The sequence below is a fragment of the Notolabrus celidotus genome, chromosome 4 (assembly GCF_009762535.1).
Source record: "Notolabrus celidotus isolate fNotCel1 chromosome 4, fNotCel1.pri, whole genome shotgun sequence".
In the NCBI taxonomy this organism is placed as follows: domain Eukaryota; kingdom Metazoa; phylum Chordata; class Actinopteri; order Labriformes; family Labridae; genus Notolabrus; species Notolabrus celidotus.
The window spans coordinates 26,248,523-26,271,198 of NC_048275.1; the positions used below are offsets into that span (position 1 = coordinate 26,248,523).

General features: G+C 39.5%; 1 protein-coding gene across 2 annotated transcripts in view; it reads right to left on the reverse strand.

Annotated features, from left to right (window-relative positions):
* The window catches only part of LOC117812079 (stromal membrane-associated protein 1-like), a 135,972-nt gene extending 113,567 nt beyond the window's left edge, over positions 1 to 22,405 (reverse strand). For both annotated transcript variants that reach the window (XM_034682677.1, XM_034682676.1), the window contains exons 1-3: positions 22,114 to 22,405; positions 5,974 to 6,107; positions 1,713 to 1,798 (exon numbers count right to left, since the gene is read on the reverse strand). In XM_034682677.1, coding sequence (XP_034538568.1) covers positions 1,713 to 1,798; positions 5,974 to 6,107; positions 22,114 to 22,231 — 338 coding nt within the window. In that variant the 5' untranslated portion in view covers positions 22,232 to 22,405. The remainder of the gene's footprint in view (positions 1 to 1,712; positions 1,799 to 5,973; positions 6,108 to 22,113) is intronic.
* Between the last annotated feature and the right edge of the window lie 271 nt (positions 22,406 to 22,676).

Below are 22,676 nucleotides of genomic sequence, written 5' to 3' on the forward strand. Positions count from 1 at the left end.
CCAGCGGCGCTGCTGTCAGAACGACTAATGGACTTCAAAAGAGTGAAGTATGATGACCACCCGCACAAATGGGCCTGCCAGATACAAGATAGGGTATTAGAGCAGCATTTCAAGCAGGGAGAGTATTTATTTCAGTCCGCTGGTGGAAATATGAACATATGCTGCTGTGTTCACCACACAGCTGTCTTGTCTTATATGGTGGAAAAGGGCAAAGTAAGAATTGCTGTTACATCGCTGTATACACAGACACTGCTGGAGGTGTCCTGGTTAAATGTGCGGAGTGAAGCTGATGAGAAGAGCCTATCACTTCTTATTTGGTGCTGGAAATTATCCTGGGTGTGCCAAGGAAATAGAGTATAATGATGACTATAAGTTAGATAGTTTGCCATCATAATTTTTCTGTCTTTAATCTAAATGGCCCATTGCAGGAATGATTTAAAGAACTGTTAAACTGACCAGTACCCTGATACCATAGAGATAAAATGTTGAATATTTCCGTAACTGATGACAAATACTCACAGATTAGTAATGACATAGATGTTCAGTCATTTTAATAACTAATTAATTGGTATTTTCTTGCAGAAAAATTATCAGTTTGACAGCTAAAGGGGGAAATGTATGCAAGCATTTGTTAGGACATCCCTTTGTTTTGTAAGTATATTACAGCAATAAATTCACATTGTGTTCGATCCTTACGAACAGATTATTTTGCTTGCAGTGCCATGCAGGCAATGCGTACTGGTAAAACTAATGTTTTGTCTTTAAGAAGCCACAGCATTGCTCTGCAGCTTTTCTCTGGCTGTAAACTCTGTTTCAAATTAAATGCACCCTCACACGTTCTTGCAAGTCAGAGTGCAGTGCATGACGGTGGGGCGAACAACAAAGTTTGTGGCAACCCTAGGGTCTGTTGCCGCTTCAGTGTCTTTATCAGACAAGTATAAGTCAAAACAACTCTTAATGCTGTTTGGAAGAGAGAGGTTCGAGCAGAGAGGAGGGAAATTGGAAGAGCAATGAGCAAGGATACACACAGCAGCCTTTGCAGAAGTTTTATAACTGAAGTACACACCAGCTTATCAAATATGACTCACTGACAGGATGCTGCAGTGAGTTAGACCTTACTGAAAATGAACAACATCACCAGAGTTTAATAATGGAGAAAATTATGATAGTGTGTTGCTTTATCCTTTAATAGATTCTAAGTAGATGCTCTGGTGAAGCTGTTCTGCAGGCTTTGGGAGAACGAAGCACTTCACTCACTTGAGTTTTTATGGAGGAAACATATGAAAGGAAGTTTACCATATAGCTTGATCTTTTTACTCTCATTAGTCAACCATTTGCATGTCAGAACAATGCTGATGGGGTATTTTTTATGCAAACTTCTGGTGACATAGGGAGCTTTTGCATTTGTATGTAAATACAAGGAGACACATATGGTGAATAAGGGACCTCTTGTGTAAATCTACACTGGCATATATGGTGACAGAGTGTTTTATATGAATGTATGCTGACAGGCAGTTTTAATGTGCATGCAGTGTGAGAAGCAGTTTCTATGTGGGTGGTTAGGAACAGGGTTTTTTTACATCGATGTGTGATGACGTGTTGTGACAAACAGAGTTTTTATGTAAATAGATCTCGGTTGAATGACTGCTGTGAAGAATAAATAGACAGTCTGAGACCAAAACACAGAAAGCATGCAAGCTGGAGGAGGATACTGGTCCGTCTGTGGCCGTCTGAAGCTCTCCGGGAGATGGGCTTCATACAGCTGCCTGGCCCTGTTGTTTCCCATGTCCACCATACTCTGCAATGAGGAAGAAGAAAAAGAGAGAAAAAGGATTGAGGTATGAAAGGGTCACTCTGGTACTATTTAAACCGGGAACCTGTTTTATTTTACATATTCTTTGGCCTGGATGATTTCAGTGTGATTTTTTTATTTTTTCATTACTTCAGTTGATTGCATCGGAATACAACTACAGCACTTACTTTAAAGGCTGAAACATTATCCTTTCAAGCAACTGTCCCACTAAAAGTGCCCCCACTGAAAGTGTTCATTTTGCTAAGATGGTTAAGACAGAGAGTATGAGAGAGATTAGTGATATGACTAATGCTACCTAAAGGGGTGTGGCTATTTCTGAATTCATGTAGCTTTGTATTGCATCATTAACAGTAAGAGATTGCATGCCATAACATTTTATTCATCTTCTTTTGACATTGTGTTGACTCTGCAAAAGTTTTTGTATAGCTGCCTCTTCTCCAATTGTATTTAATCAATTTTGTATTATTGGTGTATATTTTGACATGTACTGTATGTCCATCTATGTCCATGTGTATATATGTAAGCGTATGTATTTCTATGGGTATATGTATGTATGCACTTATGCGGGCGTGTCTGTGCTTATACATGTCTGTGCAGGCAGATCTATGTGGGTATAGATAATGAACTACTTATTTCTAGATGAGGTTTTGGTCAGCTATGCATTCTTTTTCTTTTCTCTTTAATGGTTGTTTCAGTGATATATCGTGAACCCTGACTTTACATCCTGATGTGGGGGGGGTCCAATTATTCCACGACCACTCAACTGAGTATAATATTATGTAACTCAGAATGTGAGAAAAACACAAATAAAGTCTGTATAGAGTGATATGACTCACAGCAGGTACAGTTTCCTCTGCTTGCCAACACACTGAGGTGTTTTGAAATGAGTGTATCATCACAGCTATGTATTATTATAAACTGTAAACAACATATTAAAAATTATCATCAAGAAAATGCTTTTTTCAATTAAATTATTAGTCATTAGAGCCTAAAATGATGTGTTTTGATTAAAGTCAAGGTTACAAATTACTGGATTACTGAATTGTAAAATACCCCAAAGAACATGTAGAAACTCACACAGAGCAAGTTCTTTCATACATCACATTTGTATTCAACTCATCTCGCTAGCCGACTCCTTCCCACACATGCATGCTCTCTCACACACACACACACAAACACACAGAGTGAAAGACACACGGCCCGTATGTGTCTGAGCTAAATTAAGAGGAGGGTGATAAATGGGGTGATGATAGGAGAAGTGGAGGAGATGGAGTCAGAATAATCAGCCAACCAGAATTAATTAGTCATTGAAAACAGTGATTAACATTCAGAGAGAGAACCTTTCTACTCACACTCAGCTGACGGATAGGCACACAAAATCCCAACAATTGGATACATTACTGACTCGATGATTGAATAAATTTACTGGCACGCTCAGGTGAGTTTCAAACACACACACGCACACGCACGCACACACACACACACACACACACACACACACACACACACACACACACACACACACACACACACACACACACACACACACACACACACACACACACACACACACACACACACACACACACACACACAGTGTTCCCCAGATATATTGTGTGTAATTGAATTGATGTGACATGCTACTCACCCTCAAAAGACAACTATACATAGACTAATTACACTTCTCTATATTTTCAAAGCATGAGTGCGTGTTCATGTGTGTGGGGAAGCAGGTACATGCATGTCTAAATGTCCTGTTCATCTCTTGGAAGCAGCCCCTTTGGGGACCAAGGTAAGAGTTTCTCCAGCTGTTAGCATTTTAAACTGCTAGCACCATTTTTTTTAGGCTTGTCATCTTTGGACATCAAACTCTGTGAAAATATTTTGGTTCATTGACAATGTTTAATGATGTCTCTGCTCCAGTGACTATAATCTTAAAATCTGCATCACACCTCCACAGATATCTTTTGTTATTAAATAACTGGGCCCACTTAGAGTCACTTTGTTGCAGACGATCACCCCCCTGGTGCTGTAGTTGTGAGTGAAGGCTTGCCTCAGTCATGAGGGGTACACTAATGGCCCTTTTCCACCAGCCCGTCTTAGCCCTACTCTACTCGACTCAACTCGACTCTACTCAGTTTGTGTTGCGTTTCCACGGGCGCAGTACCTCATTTCAGATACCAGTTTTTCGTACCAGCTCTGCTCTGGTTCCAAGCGAGCTGAGCCGATACTAAAAGGTGACTTCGACGGACTGCCGGCCACTGATTGGTCAGAGAATGTCGTCACCGAATAGTCATGATTATTTTAAAAATGACATCAGTACTGTACAATGTCTGCACGCAAAGTTTATCCGTGGTCCGTTGACGAGGTCCAGACTTTTTTGGGTCTAGTGGCAGATGAACGGATCCAACGGGAGTTGGGCAGAGCTACGTAGTTTCGCGCAGCTGTGTTATGACGACCCCGCCCACCGTGAGTCGGTACTCGGGCTGGTGGAAAAGGTAACCAAACCGAGTAGAGTCGAGTCAAGTAGAGCCGAGTCGAGTAGGGCTGGAACTGTGTAGTGGAAAAGGGCCATTACTTCACAGATCAATGGTACAGTCCACTGTTAAATATTGTAAATATTGGCATTCAGAAGTCAGAACTCCAAATGTAAGATGACCTAACTTTTTAAGGTGTACTCTATGAAAAAAGACCCATCATATATCTGAGTCAACACGGTACATCTTCAACTAAACATCAAATAAACCAGCAGAAAGGCAGGACGGCATGACAAAGATGCAGTCTGCTTATTCGGGGGCTCTCAGATGGAAAAATGTTAATATTGTGTTCCCGGGACTTCCATTGGGTCCAGCAACATGCAGTTTTAATGCGCATGTGTAGCTCTTTCTAGTACCATCTGTTCTCTCAACCCTGCCAGCTACCTGTGTGGTAGGTGAGCTCAGCCTATGGCAGTGTTGATAGTTGTGATGTACGGACCCACTGCCTGCGATGAATTTGCTGGGCTCACATCACCATACTCTGCTATTCACTAAACGGAAACAAACCAGCACTCACAAGGTTACTTTACCTAATAGTATACCACCGTTTTCTATGTATTCACAATAATGACCTTGTTACATGCGGTGTAAGTCTCTCTATCGCTCTCCCTTGTCTTTCTGGTCCCCCTCCTTTCTCTGCTTGTAGCACATCTGAGCTATTAGCACTCAGGTAGGAGGAGGTGATAAAGAGGGACAGGTGGTGCAGTGACGATCTCTGAGACACACTGAGCAGCACACGGAGAGAAGTGTAAGGTTTGTTTTCCACCTTACTTTTCTTTCCCCAAGTAGATTTTGATTGTTAGGTCTTGTTTTAGTTTGTTGTTTTAGTGTGGGCTGGAGACTACCCGTAGTCCAGTTATCAGCATTTGTTTTCTTAGGTTTAGTTTCTGCTTTTTAATTAGTTAAAGAGGAGGTGCTTGGTGCGACGGTCACATCCCTTGTTCATCTTGGCCGAGGTCTCTAGTCCCTTTTGTTTCCACTGTTTGGTTTTCTTGATTCCTGAATATTTCTAGCAGGGTTAATAATGTTTGGGTAAAGTTTGAGTTTAAGTTTCATATCTTGTGTGGCGTCCCTCCCTACTTTTGAGCCTTATTTTCTGTTGCTAAGGAGGCCATAACAGACCTAATGAGGGAGAAAAGTGTTGAAAAGTAGCACTGCCAGACCGGCTTGCCTCCCCATGTATCCAGTTGGGTTTGGGCACTTAAGCTTTCGCTTGCCTTTCTGAAAGCCATCCTCTGGATAGATACCATAACACAACAAAATACCTCTCTCTGCACCTTATTCTAGTATAGAAGTTGTAGTGGTGGATAGGATGCAGCTCGCTTTCTAGATGATAGGAGGAGTATTAAAGTGCATCTTATACACCAATTTTATGGCTAGTAATTGTTTGGTTTACTCTTGGAATTAAATTAAGTTTTCTAGGTTTCTTGCTAGATAACATGTTGTATGAACATGTATGAAGAATTGATCTTTTCAGAGCACTTTTGTGGGATCTACTGACTTTGATGGTGAACACAGAGTACCCTCTAATGCTTAAGTGAAAATTAAGTATTTCCCTGCAGCTGTGAGCTGTTTTGCGTATTCAAAGTATCTGAGTTCCTGTTGGTGTGTTTGTCTGTATACCTGGATCTGCTCAGGTGTCCACTGGTCCAGGTTTACAGATTTAACTCTTGAGATGTGGACGCCAAGGTTGCGGTGGATTCCGGCACAGCGGATACACATGAACACCCCGAGGTTCCATGATGCCCACCGAGGACCTGCAATATGACAGAGAGAAAGAGAGAGAGATAGAAAGAGATAGAGTATTTCAGATTAAAGCCCCTCTGGTTAAATTTGAATGTAATGTCCTGCTATGTTATCACTTTACTGACTCAGTAAAACCGCAGCAGAGAGGACTATTCTATCGCTTTTCTGAAGCAATGTGGAGTGAGTCTTAAAATTCTGTACAAAAAAATATAACTTGTTGAGGAGATCAATCTGCATAAATACATTTATTCAAACTCTGACTCCAGTCTTCAAACTGTGTTTTGAAATAGAGAAAACAAGTGATCCTCCCTGAATACTGAATTCAACACAATCTTTCTAAAAATACACTTTCAGGACTTTCACCTGATGTTTCAAAAGAAGGGGGAAGTTTTCAATTCCTATTTTTCAACTTAAGCCAGGCTCACATTTAAAGATTTGTCAAATCTTATCAAATGTAGCAACTGTGGGTGACCCTACATATGATGACAAATAATCAAATATTTATATGTTCTGTTCCTAGAGTGTGCAGAGAGCAATATGACCACAACACTAACAGAATCCATTCACCGACAACCAGTCCAGAGTCTTCACACTCAGAGGTCTTTCAAACGTGACTTTAGAGCAAACAAACAAACATGGCAGCCGACAGGCAAGAAGAACTTGTACAATCCACATAGTGCATACTTGGCTGTCCTCAGAGTGTCCTCCAAACAAATGGGTATCAGACCGACGTATGCAACATGTTTGGTTTTTATTTTTGAAATTGGTGTGTTCTTCTAAGCAGATCGAGGGAAGTAAAATCACTTCAAACAAGTCTGGCAACATAATCTTGAGAACAAGAGATGCAAATTTAAAGTATGCTCCAGTCCATGATCAATCTTTTGGAAAGTTAACAATCAATTAAAGATGACGGCTTAAAAAAAGATTAAATAAAAAACGGACTTTTCCTAGGACAAAAACAAAACCAAATGTGATATTTCCCCTAAATCACATTTCCACAGCACATTATTCATATAACTGACAGTACTAAATAGCTCCAGAACACATAGGAGGCATACAAGTTGTTTAATTCGCTGAATATCAACATGCAAAGCAGGTAGAGATAATCTCAGATACACTGTATATTCCTATAAAGCATGGCCCAAAACGACTAAATGTGGAATTCCTGCAACAAGAGAACTTAAATTAAACTGTTAATAGTTGGATTCCGGTGTTTCAATCAGGCCCCTTATCTCCAGTGAAGGGCAGCCTTAATGCTTCAGGATACCAAGACACTTTTGACAATGCTATGCTTCCCACTCTGTAGTTTGGGGAAAGCCTTTTTCAATTCCAACATGACTGTACCCCAGTGCACCAAGAAAGGGCTATAAAGACATGGCTTGATAAGTTCAGTGTGGAAGAACACTGGCCCACATCGAGCCTTGACCTCAACCCCATCAAGCACCTTTGGGATAAACTGGAACAGAGATTGCAAGCCAGGCCGTCTCATCCAATGTCAGAGCCTGACTTCATAAATGGTCCACAGAATGAATGGGCACCAATCCCCACAGAAACACTCCAACATCTTGTGGAAAGCCTTCCAAGATGAGTGGATACTAGTCAACAGGATTGGCTGTTAGTTTTGGAGCGCAACTGGGTCATAATCCAGCGGTGGAAACACCTACTCAGATGGCACTGATGTTGCTGGTATGCAGAGATAGTTGGCATTACAGCTTTGCCAGTCTGGGAAACCTCTGTAGATTCACTTTACACAAGTCTGCAACACCTTTACCCAGTTGAGTCGCATTGAAACACTTTTCAAACTTAAGACACCACTTGATAGCAGACTTTAATATGAGATCATACATTGTTTACCTCTAAATGAAAAAAGTGTGCTCTTAATAATTGATTACATACTACTTGATTAGTTAATTTCTCTATTTAGAGCCATTCAAACATCAGGTTATGTTGAACTGGAGCTTCTTTAAGTGCAGCACTGATTTTTCTGGCCCAGAAGTGAAATAAAAGCTCAGTTTTGGATTTTTCAGCTTTGATGGTTGGATGGAGTCCAATGCTAAAACAACCAATAGAGGGTTACATAAAAGCCCTGAAAGACACAAATAGGGCCATGAGAACCAAAAGACACAAAGAACCTCCAGCCAGACACACAATAGACTTGATTCCTGTTGACACACAATCATGCTATGTCTGTTGAGAAAAGAGATGGAAATGTGGAAATATCCCACAAGCAATTGCCCTAATAAGGGTCAGTCTGAAGAAGGGACTCTTCAATTGTCTGAATTTTGCAGTATAACATCAACCTTTGTGTACAGTCCTGCTAAACTGCTCAGACTTTGGGGTATTTGGCAATGTGGTAATGGGGTTCAGATAATGTGAGGAAAACCTTTAAAGTACTCTAAAGCAAACAAAGGCCATTACACTAGAGGAATTCCGTAATAATAACACACACAAAAACACGAGTAATCTCCTTAAAATGTTATGTTGATGCCAAATTTAGGCTTACAGTAGACATCTTTTATCCCCATCCATCAACCCTTGTTTTGCCAAACATCAATGACGATAAACAGGAGATGGCACTGAAATGACAGTGGAATCATTTTAATGGGCTAGTGGCCACAGTGCCTCAGCTCCATCATTGACTCCCTCTGCCTCCAGAGCATGAAGCTTACTATCTTACCATTTTGACGATTGAAAGCGACTTTCAACAGGTGCAAAGAATCAACTTTTATGGATCCGGGCTACATAATTGTGGTGGGACAGGGACGGTTGGATAGTCTACTGGCCTTGCCGGTCTTGGGTAAGAGCATCAATGTGTTAATGCAGTGGCACTAATACGCTAGACAGCCTAGAGGAGTATTAAAGCAGGGATGACTGAGTGTTAAGCCTAAATCAAGCAGCTCAGCCACAGTAAGCTGGACTCGATCTGTATGGATTGGACTTCACTTTGGCTGCTCTGAGATAACCTCTTCTAACACATTCTCAAAAACAAAGGTGTAGTTTTCTTAGCTGACTTATCATCTAAAGTGAGGTAGCACTAGTCTGAGAGCAGAGGCTGGAGATCAATTTTTGATTCACGCAGATCATGTAGATAAACTGACATTTTCTTAAAAGTATGTTATCATAATTAAATATCTTTCTCTTGTACTGAGTATTTCCATTTCTGCGAGAGAATCAAACAGCTCAGCCAGGTCTGACTATTTAGAAAAATGAAGGGTTTCCACAAATTAAACTGAATCTGACTGTGCTGTTATAGAAAGACTTTCATTGGTGCCTGGCCAACCACTTTCTCTCTATCAATGATAAACAGCATCCACTGATGCTCTTAGATGCTCTGAATGATGAGAGCCAGCACCAGCAGATGACAACCAATAACCCCTGAGTCACTTAGTGTAATCTGATTATTCCCCTCTTTCAGCAGAAACCAGGTTTCATACAGCTCATGCAAAGAGGGTTATGGTTTCTTAAATTCCTTTCTAACTTTGCCATTAAGCTTCCTAAATGACAACCAGCCCCAAGAGTTGTAGTTCTTGAAATCAGTCTTGTTCTTGTTCAAGACTGCTTTTTGAAGTTCACAGTCTTATCTTGGGAACTGCAGCAATTTTACTCTTTCAGCTCTTGATCTTGGTAATACAGGATTTTATTTCAAGGCCCATAAACAGCTCCAGGGCTATCAGTAAATAACCGGTACATTACCTGATTTATAAAACCATTTCTGTGACTCAATGTTTAACAATGCAATCACATTAGCTCATTTCAATATGAATTTAAGTGCTACAGACGATGCTACTGGGCCCTAACGAGGTAATCCAGCTGGAGATCTGACAGAAAAAAAGTAAGCATGGAGTAGTTTACCTTCACTTGTATGAAATAAATAAAAATACCCATACAACATGCTGCCTTACCTGGCTCTGAGCTCCTGACTTCATTACTATAGGAATACACTGGTTCGGTCTTGCCTTACCTTGGCACATCTCTGTCTTAATAAACTTCAGACTTGGTTTTTATCCTTTCTCTAGCCTCTCACAGTCCTGGTTTAGTCTTATTCTTGATACACTCTGGTGAGGGTCCTGACCATAAACTGTATGATAATGGAATAAATGCTAATTTGAAATTTGATGCCGCAACACCTGTCCCAAAAATTTTGGACTGGCTAAACATGAAGGGTGGACCTCAGGATCTGCTGGTGGGAAACCACAACTCATCTCTTCTTAACACCAACGAAGATCTGCCTTAGGATAATGGTGTCCTGAGCCCCTCACTGTTAATAATACACTTTAGTGGCAGGTTGCAACTCTTTAAAATAAGAGTCTTAAATGTAGAGGGTACAAACTGCTGTGATTTATGAGTTCTGACCTGCTGTTTGGATAAGCAGTATCGTTGGTTCTGAGACATTAGCATCTGTTCATCTGTGTCTTGTGTGGATAATTCACTTTCAATAACAGTTTTATGGCGCTATTCATCTTTACACTGGCTCTGCATTGAAGTTTGGATAAAAATAGATGGCTGAATTGAGTACTCTCAGCAGACACGAGCTCTGCAGTTCCTACATACACAGAATGCAAACACACCAATGTTAATTTGCAGACTGCTGACCTGATTAGACACAAATGAGCCCTGCTCATACACACCCACTCGCATATCTTCAAGCATTTTCCAGCAGGTAATTAAACAGTACAGGCACATGCATGAGCCTGCCTGCACAAAAGAATACGTCCTGATACCGATATCGATACCAGGGCTTTGGTATCTGCCGATACAGATACTTGCCGATCCGATCCCGGTATTGATTTAACAATCTCTATTCCTCAATGTGAGGATAGAATCATGTTTTGGCGACTTCAGGCTTTTCTGACTTTGTAAACCAAAATAAAATGAACATTTTTAAACTGACAGTATCATTATTCAAGAGATTATAATTGTGTACCAGCAGTCTGGTGAGTTAATCTTCATAACCAATAGATATTGTAAACACAGAAACGCATAGAACTGAGATGAATAGAGCTGCCATATGGATCGGCACTATATATCGGCCCATTGTCACAGATATCCCATCTAGCTTTTTGAGTCCGATCTAGCCGATATCCGATACCAGGATCGGATTGGTGCATCCCTAAGTATAACCCTTTTCTTGTCTACCCTTAAGAGGAGAAGAATACAACTTTTAAAATGCTTAAAATTTGTTGTGAACAGAGGATTGGATCGATCCTTATGAGCATTCCAGGTAGTCGGAAAATCTAAATACTGATTGGCTTTTGTAAAACAATGTCAAGTGAACCTTTGGCTTCAGTTATTGAACTAGAATGGTTTGTTAGCTGTTTTTGCATGGAGCTAACTGTTTACAGAAATCAGCAAGTGCCCAGATGAGGTGGGTTGTGTTCGGCCTGCTTTTGCTCTCCATACTGACAGTTTTTCCAGCGTATCAAATTCTACTGATACATATTTGGTCAGTACTTCTCACATTACAAAAGTACAACCAACAGAAACCAGAACACTTCCCATGCAGAAGATCTAGGCCCCTGAGTACAGATTCTACATCTTTGTGCAGAATCTTATAGAAATAAGTTAAATACCATGTTGAACCTAGGGCAAACCATGATAGCAACCACATCACATCCCCATCCCTTACAGGGTGATTAACAACAGCTGCTATTTTTTTCTAGCCAACACACTTGAATTAGCAGAAGTTGTTTCCGAACTGATTCACAAGCGACCAAAATCTCAACAATATGTACAAAAAGACATCAAAACATCTCTAATTAAAACAAATAGAGACATCCATTGCTAAAAAGGTAGGACACACTTCACCAAATACACTATACAATTCAATGCACAGTCATAGAAACCGAACCACACTGAGAGAAACACTCAGAGATATCCCAGCCTGGAAACATGCAGACAGACCCACACCCCTGAGGGTTCCCTGAGTGACAGCAGAGGGGGGACAGCAGTCAGTGGAGCATGAAATTAAAGCCTCAATTGTCAACCTGAGGACAGGATGCCACTTGTGTGTGTGTGTGTGTGTGTGTGTGTGTGTGTGTGTGTGTGTGTGTGTGTGTGTGTGTGTGTGTGTGTGTGTGTGTGTGTGTGTGTGTGTGTGTGTGTGTGTGTGTGTGTGTGTGTGTAAATGTGGTGGCAGTAAGGTGAGGACAGTGACCACAGATTTCAGGTGAGGCTGATCCATAGCGATGAATCTGTGACCGTCTTTAATCCTTCAGTAGACACTGTGTTTAAACAGGAATATCTGAATCTAGTGAAGTGATTCCTGTGAGCTTCTTTCAATCAATATTTGTGCACGTGAACCAAACTGATAAAGCAAAACTGGTTCTTTCTTCATGGGACACAGTGAAGATAGAAAGTGCTAAGCTCCCATGCAGAAAGAACCAGACTTTGTGGACTTAAACTGTGTCTGGTTTGACTCAGAAGAAAACCTGAGGGACTAATAATAGTATCTCCAGAACTCCAGAAATCCATTCAGGCTACTGTCACAGCTACCTCTCTTTATTTGAATCATCTTTAGCCTAATCGCTCTGCAGGTTTTACATCCTCCTTTTATTTAGTCTTAAAGCCCTCTTGTAAAACATCTTGAAAGCTCAGCATTACAAAAGCTCTGTCTATAATATTTAACAGTTTGTCTCCTTTTAATTCTTTTCCTTTTTCTTCTGTGAGAAACTACGTGACTGCATAAATGCAGATCAGTGCCACAGGCAAGAAAATAAACCATCCCTCTGCTGAAATCCATTGGTATTTCCCTTAAAAGACTTTAACAACCTCCATATCTAAATTAATAAAATGTCCTCTTCATAAATCAATGAAGGGCTGCCAGATTCTTAGAGCTGGAGGCCTGAGATGCCAGAGGAGAGAAAAAAATAATACTGTGCTGCTCTCTGCTGGTCTGTTAGTGTGATTCATTGTCAGCAGGAGAAATGTGGAGGAGTGGATCTCTCTCTCCCTCTCTCTCTTTCTCTCTCTCTCTGCAGCATTTCCTCATTATTAGTCCAGGAGGAGAGCCTAATAAAAACTCATCAGCTGGTCTTATTGTCTGTCTTTAAACAAATGAGGGAACATAATGGTCCAGTGAGTTAATGCACCATGACAGGGGACACTACAAAAATGCATTGATAGAGGTAGTAAAAACTTAAACAGCTACAGAGACTAATAACAACAGAACATCCTTTGGTGCATTATTTTTCATATGGTTTCATATATTTCTCCTCAAATACAAGATATAATAGAGCATCAGCAAGACTGTCAATCACAATATTTACCATCTCTGCAGAAAGTGGTCTAACCTTTGTGCTGGCAGCAGCAGTGATTAAAGGGTTGATATAAAATGCAGAAACGTCACCATCTGCTGGTGATGGAGGGAAATGTAGGGGATAGGGTTGATGTAATAATAATAATAATAATAATAATAATAATAATAATAATAATAATAATAATAATAATAATAATAATAATAATAAATAGTTACAATTCATTATTAGGTTTATCAAAAAAAAGTTCCATCCTCACATGTGGGCTTCCATTAGCGGGTGAGTTTCTTTTTTAATATTTAGTAAATTTAGCTAAACTTGTTGACTTAATAAAATATATTCAAATAGAAGCATTCATGGATGGAATGGTGTCATCAAAAGTAAGATATTTTACTGCAATGGTAAATGGTGCCAGTCTGGTATGGGATCTAATAGTTCAAAATAGCATGAGTGGAAAAATTGAATTTCCCCCCTGGGGATTAATAAAAGGACCTTTCTTCTTTCTTCTAGTTATATATGCAGTACCAGTCAAAAGTTTGGAAATACTTAAAATAAATAAAAACAGTTGAATGAGTAGGTGTATCCATATATTTATAAATAATGAATATGTGTACGTTTATTTCACTAACAGCCAGATCTAGCATTAAACACTCAGGAAAACTGTCAGGTACTTGTGTGTTATTTCAAACATAACACTGCTCATTTAAAAAAAACAAAAAGCAAACATTGTGTTTCCTTTATTTCTAATATTTGTTTGAGGCTGAGCTTAGTCTCCTGCACAACAAAGCTGACCTGTCCTTCACACCTTTAAAAGGTGAACTGTGGCAAGTGAGCCGCAGCTTCTGGGTCCAAATTAGTGTTAGTGTGTGTGGGCCTGTGCCAGAATTTTTTTGTTGTTGTTTTCTTTTTGTGTGCATGTGTTCCTCTGTGTGTGTGTGTGTGTGTGTGTGTGTGTGTGTGTGTGTGTGTGTGTGTGTGTGTGTGTGTGTGTGTGTGTGTGTGTGTGTGTGTGTGTGTGTGTGTGTGTGTGTGTGTGTGTCTCCGGGTGATGAAAGGATTGTGTTAAAACCAAAAGTGAAAATCATACTGTGGACTCTAAGTAGCGTATTGGGTGAGATGCCAAGGAGGACAGGAAATGGAATTGCGATCAATACAGGGCACACACACACACACACACACACACACACACACACACACACACACACACACACACACACACACACACACACACAAACACACACAAACACACAAACACACACACACAGACTGCCACATATTTAATCAGTGTGTGTGTGCTTGTGTGCTTGTGTGGGCGTGTTTGTGTTTTTGTGTGTGTGTGTGGACAGGAGACTGGAGTGAGGGTGAAATTACAACTGGGAAGCGAAGGTGAGTCGCACTTCAGTGGTCACAGCAGGGCTGCAAAACACACAGACACACACTCTCACACACACACACACACACACGCACACGGACTGCATGGAGGACAGATAGTGTGTTGACATGCCAAGCTCTTAAACAAACTGATGCATCAAACAGAGCTCTGCAACCTGCGTGGTTCAATGCTTGTTTTAAAAATCCCTAACAGCTGATACACTGGCTCTGATGTGTTCAGAGAGAACTACACACAGAGGAAGCATCCATGAACTTCACTAAAGGAACTACAAATTACATCAATTGCAGAAATGAGTCTGCTACAATTTACCTCTGCCTGTTGACAATGTGGCAAAAGCATTAGTTTTTTCTAGAACGCTTAATCTGTAAAAAACATGACAGACGTTTTTTTTAATTTGTATTTAATGACTCACCAGACAGACGCCAGACAAATGAAGACAGGAGGAGGATAACGGCACAATGAAGTAGATTTCAACACAAACATTTGTGTAAACAAACATGGCAGACGAACAGGGCGAAGCAATGATGATTGTTTTTTGGCCTCTTACTTTCCGAAAACACACACAAAAAAGAAAAACGATTATGGAAAAAGTCATGGAGACGGCGGGAATGTGGGCTGTATGCATTACAGTGCGAGTTGTCAGTCCTGTTGTGGTTGGTTTTGGACGAAACGTTATATAAACATTCATGCTGTTGCCACAAATCAATCAATTGGTCCTCCATATCGGAGGTCCAAGAGACTTTTGTTTTCACCGACGCCATGTTTTTGTTTGTTTTTACTTCCTCTTCCTCTTCCGTCAGTCAGCTGAGTCAGCTCACGTCTTGATTGGCTTTTGCTCCGGTACACGTGACATTACACACTGTGCTCTTTCTAGTCGCAAATATTAAACATATTCATTATTTACGATCTCTCCTTCTGAAGCCTTCCGAGCAGCTCCAACCAGACAAAATCACTCCTACTACACCCCACACCACAGGAAAATCAGACACGATGGCAAATATCAGACAATCAAGCCTTCGCTGGCTTTGATTGTAAGGAGGAGATCGGGACAAAAATCTGCCCAATTATCCTGTAGTGTGTACCCACCTTAAGGGACAATGTATGGTTAGCAGGTTGTTATGGGAAAAAGTACCCCGGCAGGATGAGACAAGACCCCCCGACGCACAGCAGAGGGGTCTTGACCACACTGAAGGGTATCCATGATAATCTGTTTATCCCCACATCTATTATTTTCTACTGCTTTGGTGTTTCTCAGTAAATGTTAAAAAAAAAAAAGTTAACCTTTAAACCAAACATCAATGACAGAAGAATCTGTGCCTTTAACTCTGAAGCCTTTCATACCAGAGTCTGCCTCTGCAGGTGTAAAAAGGTTGGTATCATCTTTGGACTTGGGAGGCTCCTCTTCACAGAGTCCTTGTATTGTTTGGATAAAAATAACTGTGACAGAGGGACATGACTCAGGGGGCATGGCTGCACTCTGCTGCTTTATGACTAACAAAAGTAAACGTGCCTCAGGCTGCAGGCTGCAGCAACACTGACTGAAACACACATCAGTGCATCAGACTGACATTGTGCTTTTGCAAAAAATTACACAGTGTGCTGCTGTCTGAAAACATGGACATGCTGTGAATCAGTAGTGACATCATCAGGAGTCAAGCTTCAGACTTTAGAGTTTAATTAATTGAATGAACAAACTGAGAGCTTTTCAAGTGTTTTCTGCCTCTAGCAGAAGCAATGTCCACATTTACATTTTATAATAAGAGATGTAAGCTGAAAATATTTGTTTATAGGGCAAAAATGACCTGAATGAAATACTTTCCTCTTAAACTGAAGATTTACAGAAATAATGCTCCACAGCTGCTACAGTAAATCTACTCACATGAGAATCTCATGCAAGTGGATATACAGGAGTAAGGGACAAAAAGGGCTTGGAAAGTTTTCAGAATGTCCTAAAAAGCCATTAGCAAGGCGGAAATATCAACCCTTTGATTTTGCAGTGGGTGTTTACAGAGATTAACTAATAAAAATATTTTGACTGAAACATTTTAACATATTTATTAATCTATCGAGGCACTCATGCCTTTTTTTAAATAATGTTTGTATTATTTGACGCTGTAAAATGTTGATTGTTAAACAGATTTTGATGGTATGCAAATAATTTGAACCCTTTATTTAATGGAAAAGACTGAAAAAATAATTGTTTTATGAAAAATGTATGCTCATTTTAAATCAAACACCCAAAACACTGTCCATATGTCCCTGTCCCAACTTTTGGGACAACTAAAACAGTTGTGTAATGCTGAAGAAAAACACCTGGAGGAACATCTCATGACTAAGTTAATCTTCAACAGGCTGGTGACTGAGTATAAAAAAGGCCCTCCAAAGAGGCTGAGTCTCTCAGAAGTATAGATGAGAAGAGGTTCATTGCTCTGAGAGACTGCGTGAGCATATCGTTCAACAATTTCAGGATAATGTTCCCCAGCATACATTTGCAAGGTATGTGGGTATTCATAATATACAGAACATAAAACCATTATAAGATGCAGAGAATTTGGAGAAATCTCTGTACAAAAAGGGACCATAACTTTATAGTGGATATCACTGCATTGGCTCAAAATCACTTCAAAAAACCATTGTCTGTGAGTTAGTTTGCTGCTGCATCTACAAATGCAGTTAAAAAACGTTCCATGCCAATAGGAATCCAAATACATGATCCAGAAAGGCCAGCAACTTATCTGGGTTCATGTGAGATGACTGAAACAAAGCCCTGTGAACGCCCTGCCTTGTTAACATTGCAAAGTGTAGAAGCCAGTATCCATGACATGGGATGCATTAAGTGCCCATGGCAGGGGTTGCTCAAATATCTGGGAAGGCACTACTAATGCTTAACAGTATGAGATTTTGGAGGAACATGTGCTGCCATCCAGACAAAACCTTTTTTAGGAAGTACCATGTACATTTTATCAAGACAATGCCAAACAGCACAACAGTGTGGCTCTGTAGTAGAAGAAACACAAAGCTTAAATGATCTGCCTGCAGTCCTGACTTGTCACCCGCTGAAAACTTCTGATACATCATGAAACCAAAAATACAAGTAAGCACATCCTGAACTGTTGAGCAGCTGAATCGTACATTAGACAAGAATGGGAGCCAACAATTAAGTACTTTGTACAAATTGGCAAACTGTGAATAAAAGGAAAGAGATTTGACTTTGTTAACAGGGACTGCAAAAATCAACACAATATTTAAAGTTGTTTTTTTTCTTAGTAGCTTTAAATTTGGATCTACTCTGTCCAAATTCTCCTCTGCAAACTAGCGTCAGAGTCTGTGACATATAATGTTACAGTGACATTTCTGGACCAGTCAGCTTGAAGTCTCTTTATTGCTTCACTTCAATTATTATGTGTTTAATAACATAATATAATACTATTAGGTATAACACAAGTTTTTCCCTCATGTAAACTAAATCTGGAATCGCTGTCAAAAAATGAGGCAGACTGGGAACAATAAATCAAACACACCCTTCCCAGCATTCTGTGTGTTTAGGAAGTGGCTAACAGCTATCACAGCCCCACAACAATGAAGTAACATCCCTTGTTCATCCTCAATCAATGTTGTAAGAGTTCAGCTGATCATCTTACTAATGTGATGGCCCTGTAGTGTCATGTAGTGTTCTGCTAAATTCATCTCGGAGGTGTGTCTGTGATATGCTTCTCCTTTGCAGCACACTAATGAGTAACTTGGTACACCTTAGTCCAGAGCACTGAAGTAACACAGAATCACTGTACTCAAACATGTCCTCTCTGTGTCAGTCATCACTCCCTTCCCTGTGTTTTGGTAGAATATGTGAAAGACGTTAAATTAATAATAAAAGCCATCATAGCAAGAACTGCATCCTTCCCTCTCAGATGATTAGAAACCTCCGTTTTATAGATAAAACACCATCTGTTGATGCTTATTAAGAAAGCTCTTTCTGGTACCCTCTTACTCCAAATTTCTTGGAGTGGCATTATGGATACTACATTACTCTTTCTTCTGATTGGCTCATTATAAAAGCCCCTCAAGCTTGCAATGAACTTTGTAAATCAGGATTTCCCATTGATGACCCCAGCTCATGGAATACCCTCCAACAGACCCTAAAGATAACAACTATTCCGATTTATACCTAAGTTATTTGAATTTATTCTAATTGTATTTTATTTATTTCATATAATTATTATGATTATTATTTCAAACCTGTTGGGCTTTACTGTTGTTGGGTTTTGGGTTTTTTTCTGCAGTCGCTGTCACTGTGGTTATTATATATGTATGTTTCTACTTGTCCGTCTCACTGTGCAATGGGTTTGCGGAAGGGAGAGGGGGAGGGAGGGATGTTCTTGTTCATGTATGTTTAGTGAAAACAAAAACCAATGTATGAAACTACACTGTGATTTATACCTGCTTTTTGAAAAATAAAAATTATTTAAAAAAAAAGATAATATCTATTCCCTCTTTTGCAGAGTGTAAGACTTTGTTTACTGAACACTGTGTCTCAAATTGTTTCCGTTTTAATTGACTTTTTTTTGTGAATGGTAGTATGTGTTTGTTCATTGTCTTTAATATGCCTGTGATCTCAGTGACATTGGAAATTAGGGAACACAGTCCATCATTCTCACAATTTAACATAACCCTCATCAACATCAATGTACACAAAAGTTGGCAAAATGTGAAACCAAAGATTTATCTTCCAACAGATCTATAATACAAAGCGTTCCAATTCTTGATCCTGGAAACGGTCATTTGCCGTTTTCACCGGCGCCAACAGTCAGTTTATGGTTTTGGTCATTAACTGTAGAACTCAAGCTGTGTGAGGCAAGGACAGATCTGTAAAGAGCTCATAAACTGACTTGTTATTAATGCTAGTGTTTGATACATGAAAACTTGACTAAATATGAATACAAGGGCAAAATTAGTTTTTTCTCTATGTGTTTCAAAACGGAATATTTTGTGGGGTTAGTTGTGTTGACCTTCCACTGTGCCTGCTTGCAGCTACAACAACACCAGACATGAAATGCTGTTTAGATAAACATCAAGGACAAGGATGAAAAACATGGTAGTACAAAGAAAAAGAGAATCAGCCTCAGAGGCAGTCAGTGGGAAATCATGATCAAACCTGCTGTGCTTGCTGAGAGAGGTCCACTACTACAGATTACAGTTGTCAGATGGCAGCATAGGCATGGTGATGACGCAAAAGGCATTTAATCTCAGTCATAGGTAGCCCCGATATGAGACGTTCAAATTCCACTCAAAAGTCTGTGAATTCTTGCTCCCATAACCAAACCCTATTGTGTACACAACAGGCACTTTGACAGTTTTACTAAAAACAACTGTGTGTGAGATTTTAACATATATTTGTTATTTTTAAAATGGTGCCGCTCCACAGTGGGGATTTTTTAAGCATGCAAATATTAAAAATGTGCACACAATTTAAATACAATGATGCTCGGCGATCTACATGTATGCCGACATTAATATTGTTTTCTAAATATTCATAAAATATCTTCAGTCAAAGTTTATTAAAAGGTCTGTGTGTGGAAATTTGAAACATTTAGATTTCTGAATGGGGTTTCGGGGTGGTTTCGCTTAGCTCGAGGGCATCGTGAAGCAGAGGTTAGGTGTTGGCTGCAGCTGCATCAAACCTACAGCACCTGATGGAGGCATGATCTCTGCACGAGACATTCAGCGACCACTACACCTCTACTGTAATGTTGCCTTCACAGGACACACACGTTTTCCGCTCATTAATAAAACAGTCAAGGACATGACATCGATACTGTCGGGTAAAGCTGCATCAAGCTAGATACAGCTTTCATACCGAAAACAGGAATGATAGAACATAGCATTTCAAAATAAGAGCACATAACGTGCACGCATTAAAACCTGAAGCATACAGATTTTATAAAAAGCACCAGAAAATATATATTCAAACCTCTGGGGCAGCAGAGAAAAAGCTTAATAACATATCTGACATTTTAAAAAAAATACTACTGAAGTGAGTCATCGTGACGAAAGAGATTAAAAGCATTTGCAAAATGTATGCAGTATTTTTCAGACAATTATCTATTTTTGGATTGTGTCAACAATTCTTTTTTTCTGTAGCCTATTGTCTCATGGTTCTCTCTACTTTATCATCTAAATCATTACATACCATCATAACTACCATTGTGTACACTCTGACATATCTAAGTAGCCCTTCCACACTGACAATGGGTAGTATATTTCTTTTAATTTTCTGGGTTGAAATATTTTTCTCCCCTAAAAAGCTTAATTTTTTTTCTTACATTTTCATTTTTCTGTGTTGAACACCTGGCAAAGGAAAATAATGCTTTTTTTCACACAACAGTAAATATTTACAATATTTATTTTCACACTTATTATTATTGTGAATTGCTAAACTAGTAAGAAATAAAATTCACTGTTACTAAAAGAACAGCTATCAAGAAAGTGAATTCATGCATTTTGGAGCTGTAGTAAAGTTCAGAAGGTTTGGCTTAAAATAGAGCATTGGTTGTCTGAGGGTTTGGGAGTGGAAATTAATTTCAATATTTCCATTTGCGTCTTTCAAGACGTCTCACATTTAAGAGTCAGATATCCACAAAGCAGGGTTATTCTTTTTTCCACTATTGTATTTAAGAAAGTTATTTAAAACATTGGAAAGCTTCTTGTCCTCCCTTTGTAATAATCCTCATTGTGAACAAAGATTTTCTGTTATTTCTATCTATTTTGTTTTGTTTTTTTAACAGCAAACATTTATTTAAAGAAAATAAATTATGAAATTATAGAGGTCGAGCTTGTCGGTGTGAGGAGTGAGCTAAAGTCTATGTAAGTCCTTAATCTAATTGTCCCGTGTTCTATTGTGTTATTTTTTTATTAGTTTTAGTCTCATGTGTATAAGGTTAAATGTGAATTCAAAGAAATTATACAAAAAAAAACGTTTTAAAAACTGTTAAAAGTTTAAGTTTGAGAGGGCGATGGACTTTTATTTTGAAATTTCCCAACGGAAGTTACACATTTAATGTAATGAAATTGACAAATGTCGCTCAATATTATATATTAAGGATTACTTCTTACTGGATAAGCGTTTGCTCCCTGTGTATTTTACAACATGAATCGAACTGAAATTATTTAATTAACATTTTAATATGGATGACACATTTCTGATGCCAGACAAAGAGGGGATGTAAGAATAGCAACACATAAGTGACTCCCCTCAGAATATCGTTACATTATGTTGCTACTGTCGCAAAGCGTCAGCCAAGTTTTCCCATCATTTGTTCATCCCGTACACATATGTCATACATGCAGGTGAACAGCAAAGGTTGTCAGTCTTACCTTTTGCCTCACAATCAGCACAGTACTTGTTATCGTCCTCTCTCAGCAGGTTAGACAGAATGGCCTGATGCTGCTCATTCAGTTTCTGAGCTTTCTCTCTCTCTGATCGCGTCGTCATCTCGGCACAGATGAAAAGTTTCAGTCGTGCTTGTATGGAGCCGATAAAAACCTCGGAGAGCTGAGCGCTTATTACAAAGGGTGGGACATCCCCGTGAAGCTGCACTGTACCTACTGCCTGTATTCAGTTAGCTTGCAACCTGCTAACAAGGTAATATGGAGCCAAGCAGCATCATCACTGCTGCCTTCAAGGCCGTCGGAAATATTACTGACACACATGAAATCGAGTAAGAATCACCTTCATTCTTCGGGGAACTAATGACAATTTAGAGTAACATTATTTTTAACATGAATCGCAAGCCAGCTGTAAAAAGCAAACCTAGAAGTTACACCTTGGTAGATATAAGTTTAAAAACACACACACACACACACACACACACACACACACACACACACACAGTTTGTGCTGCATATTACCTTTGATATAAGGTCTAAGTCGGGGGGCC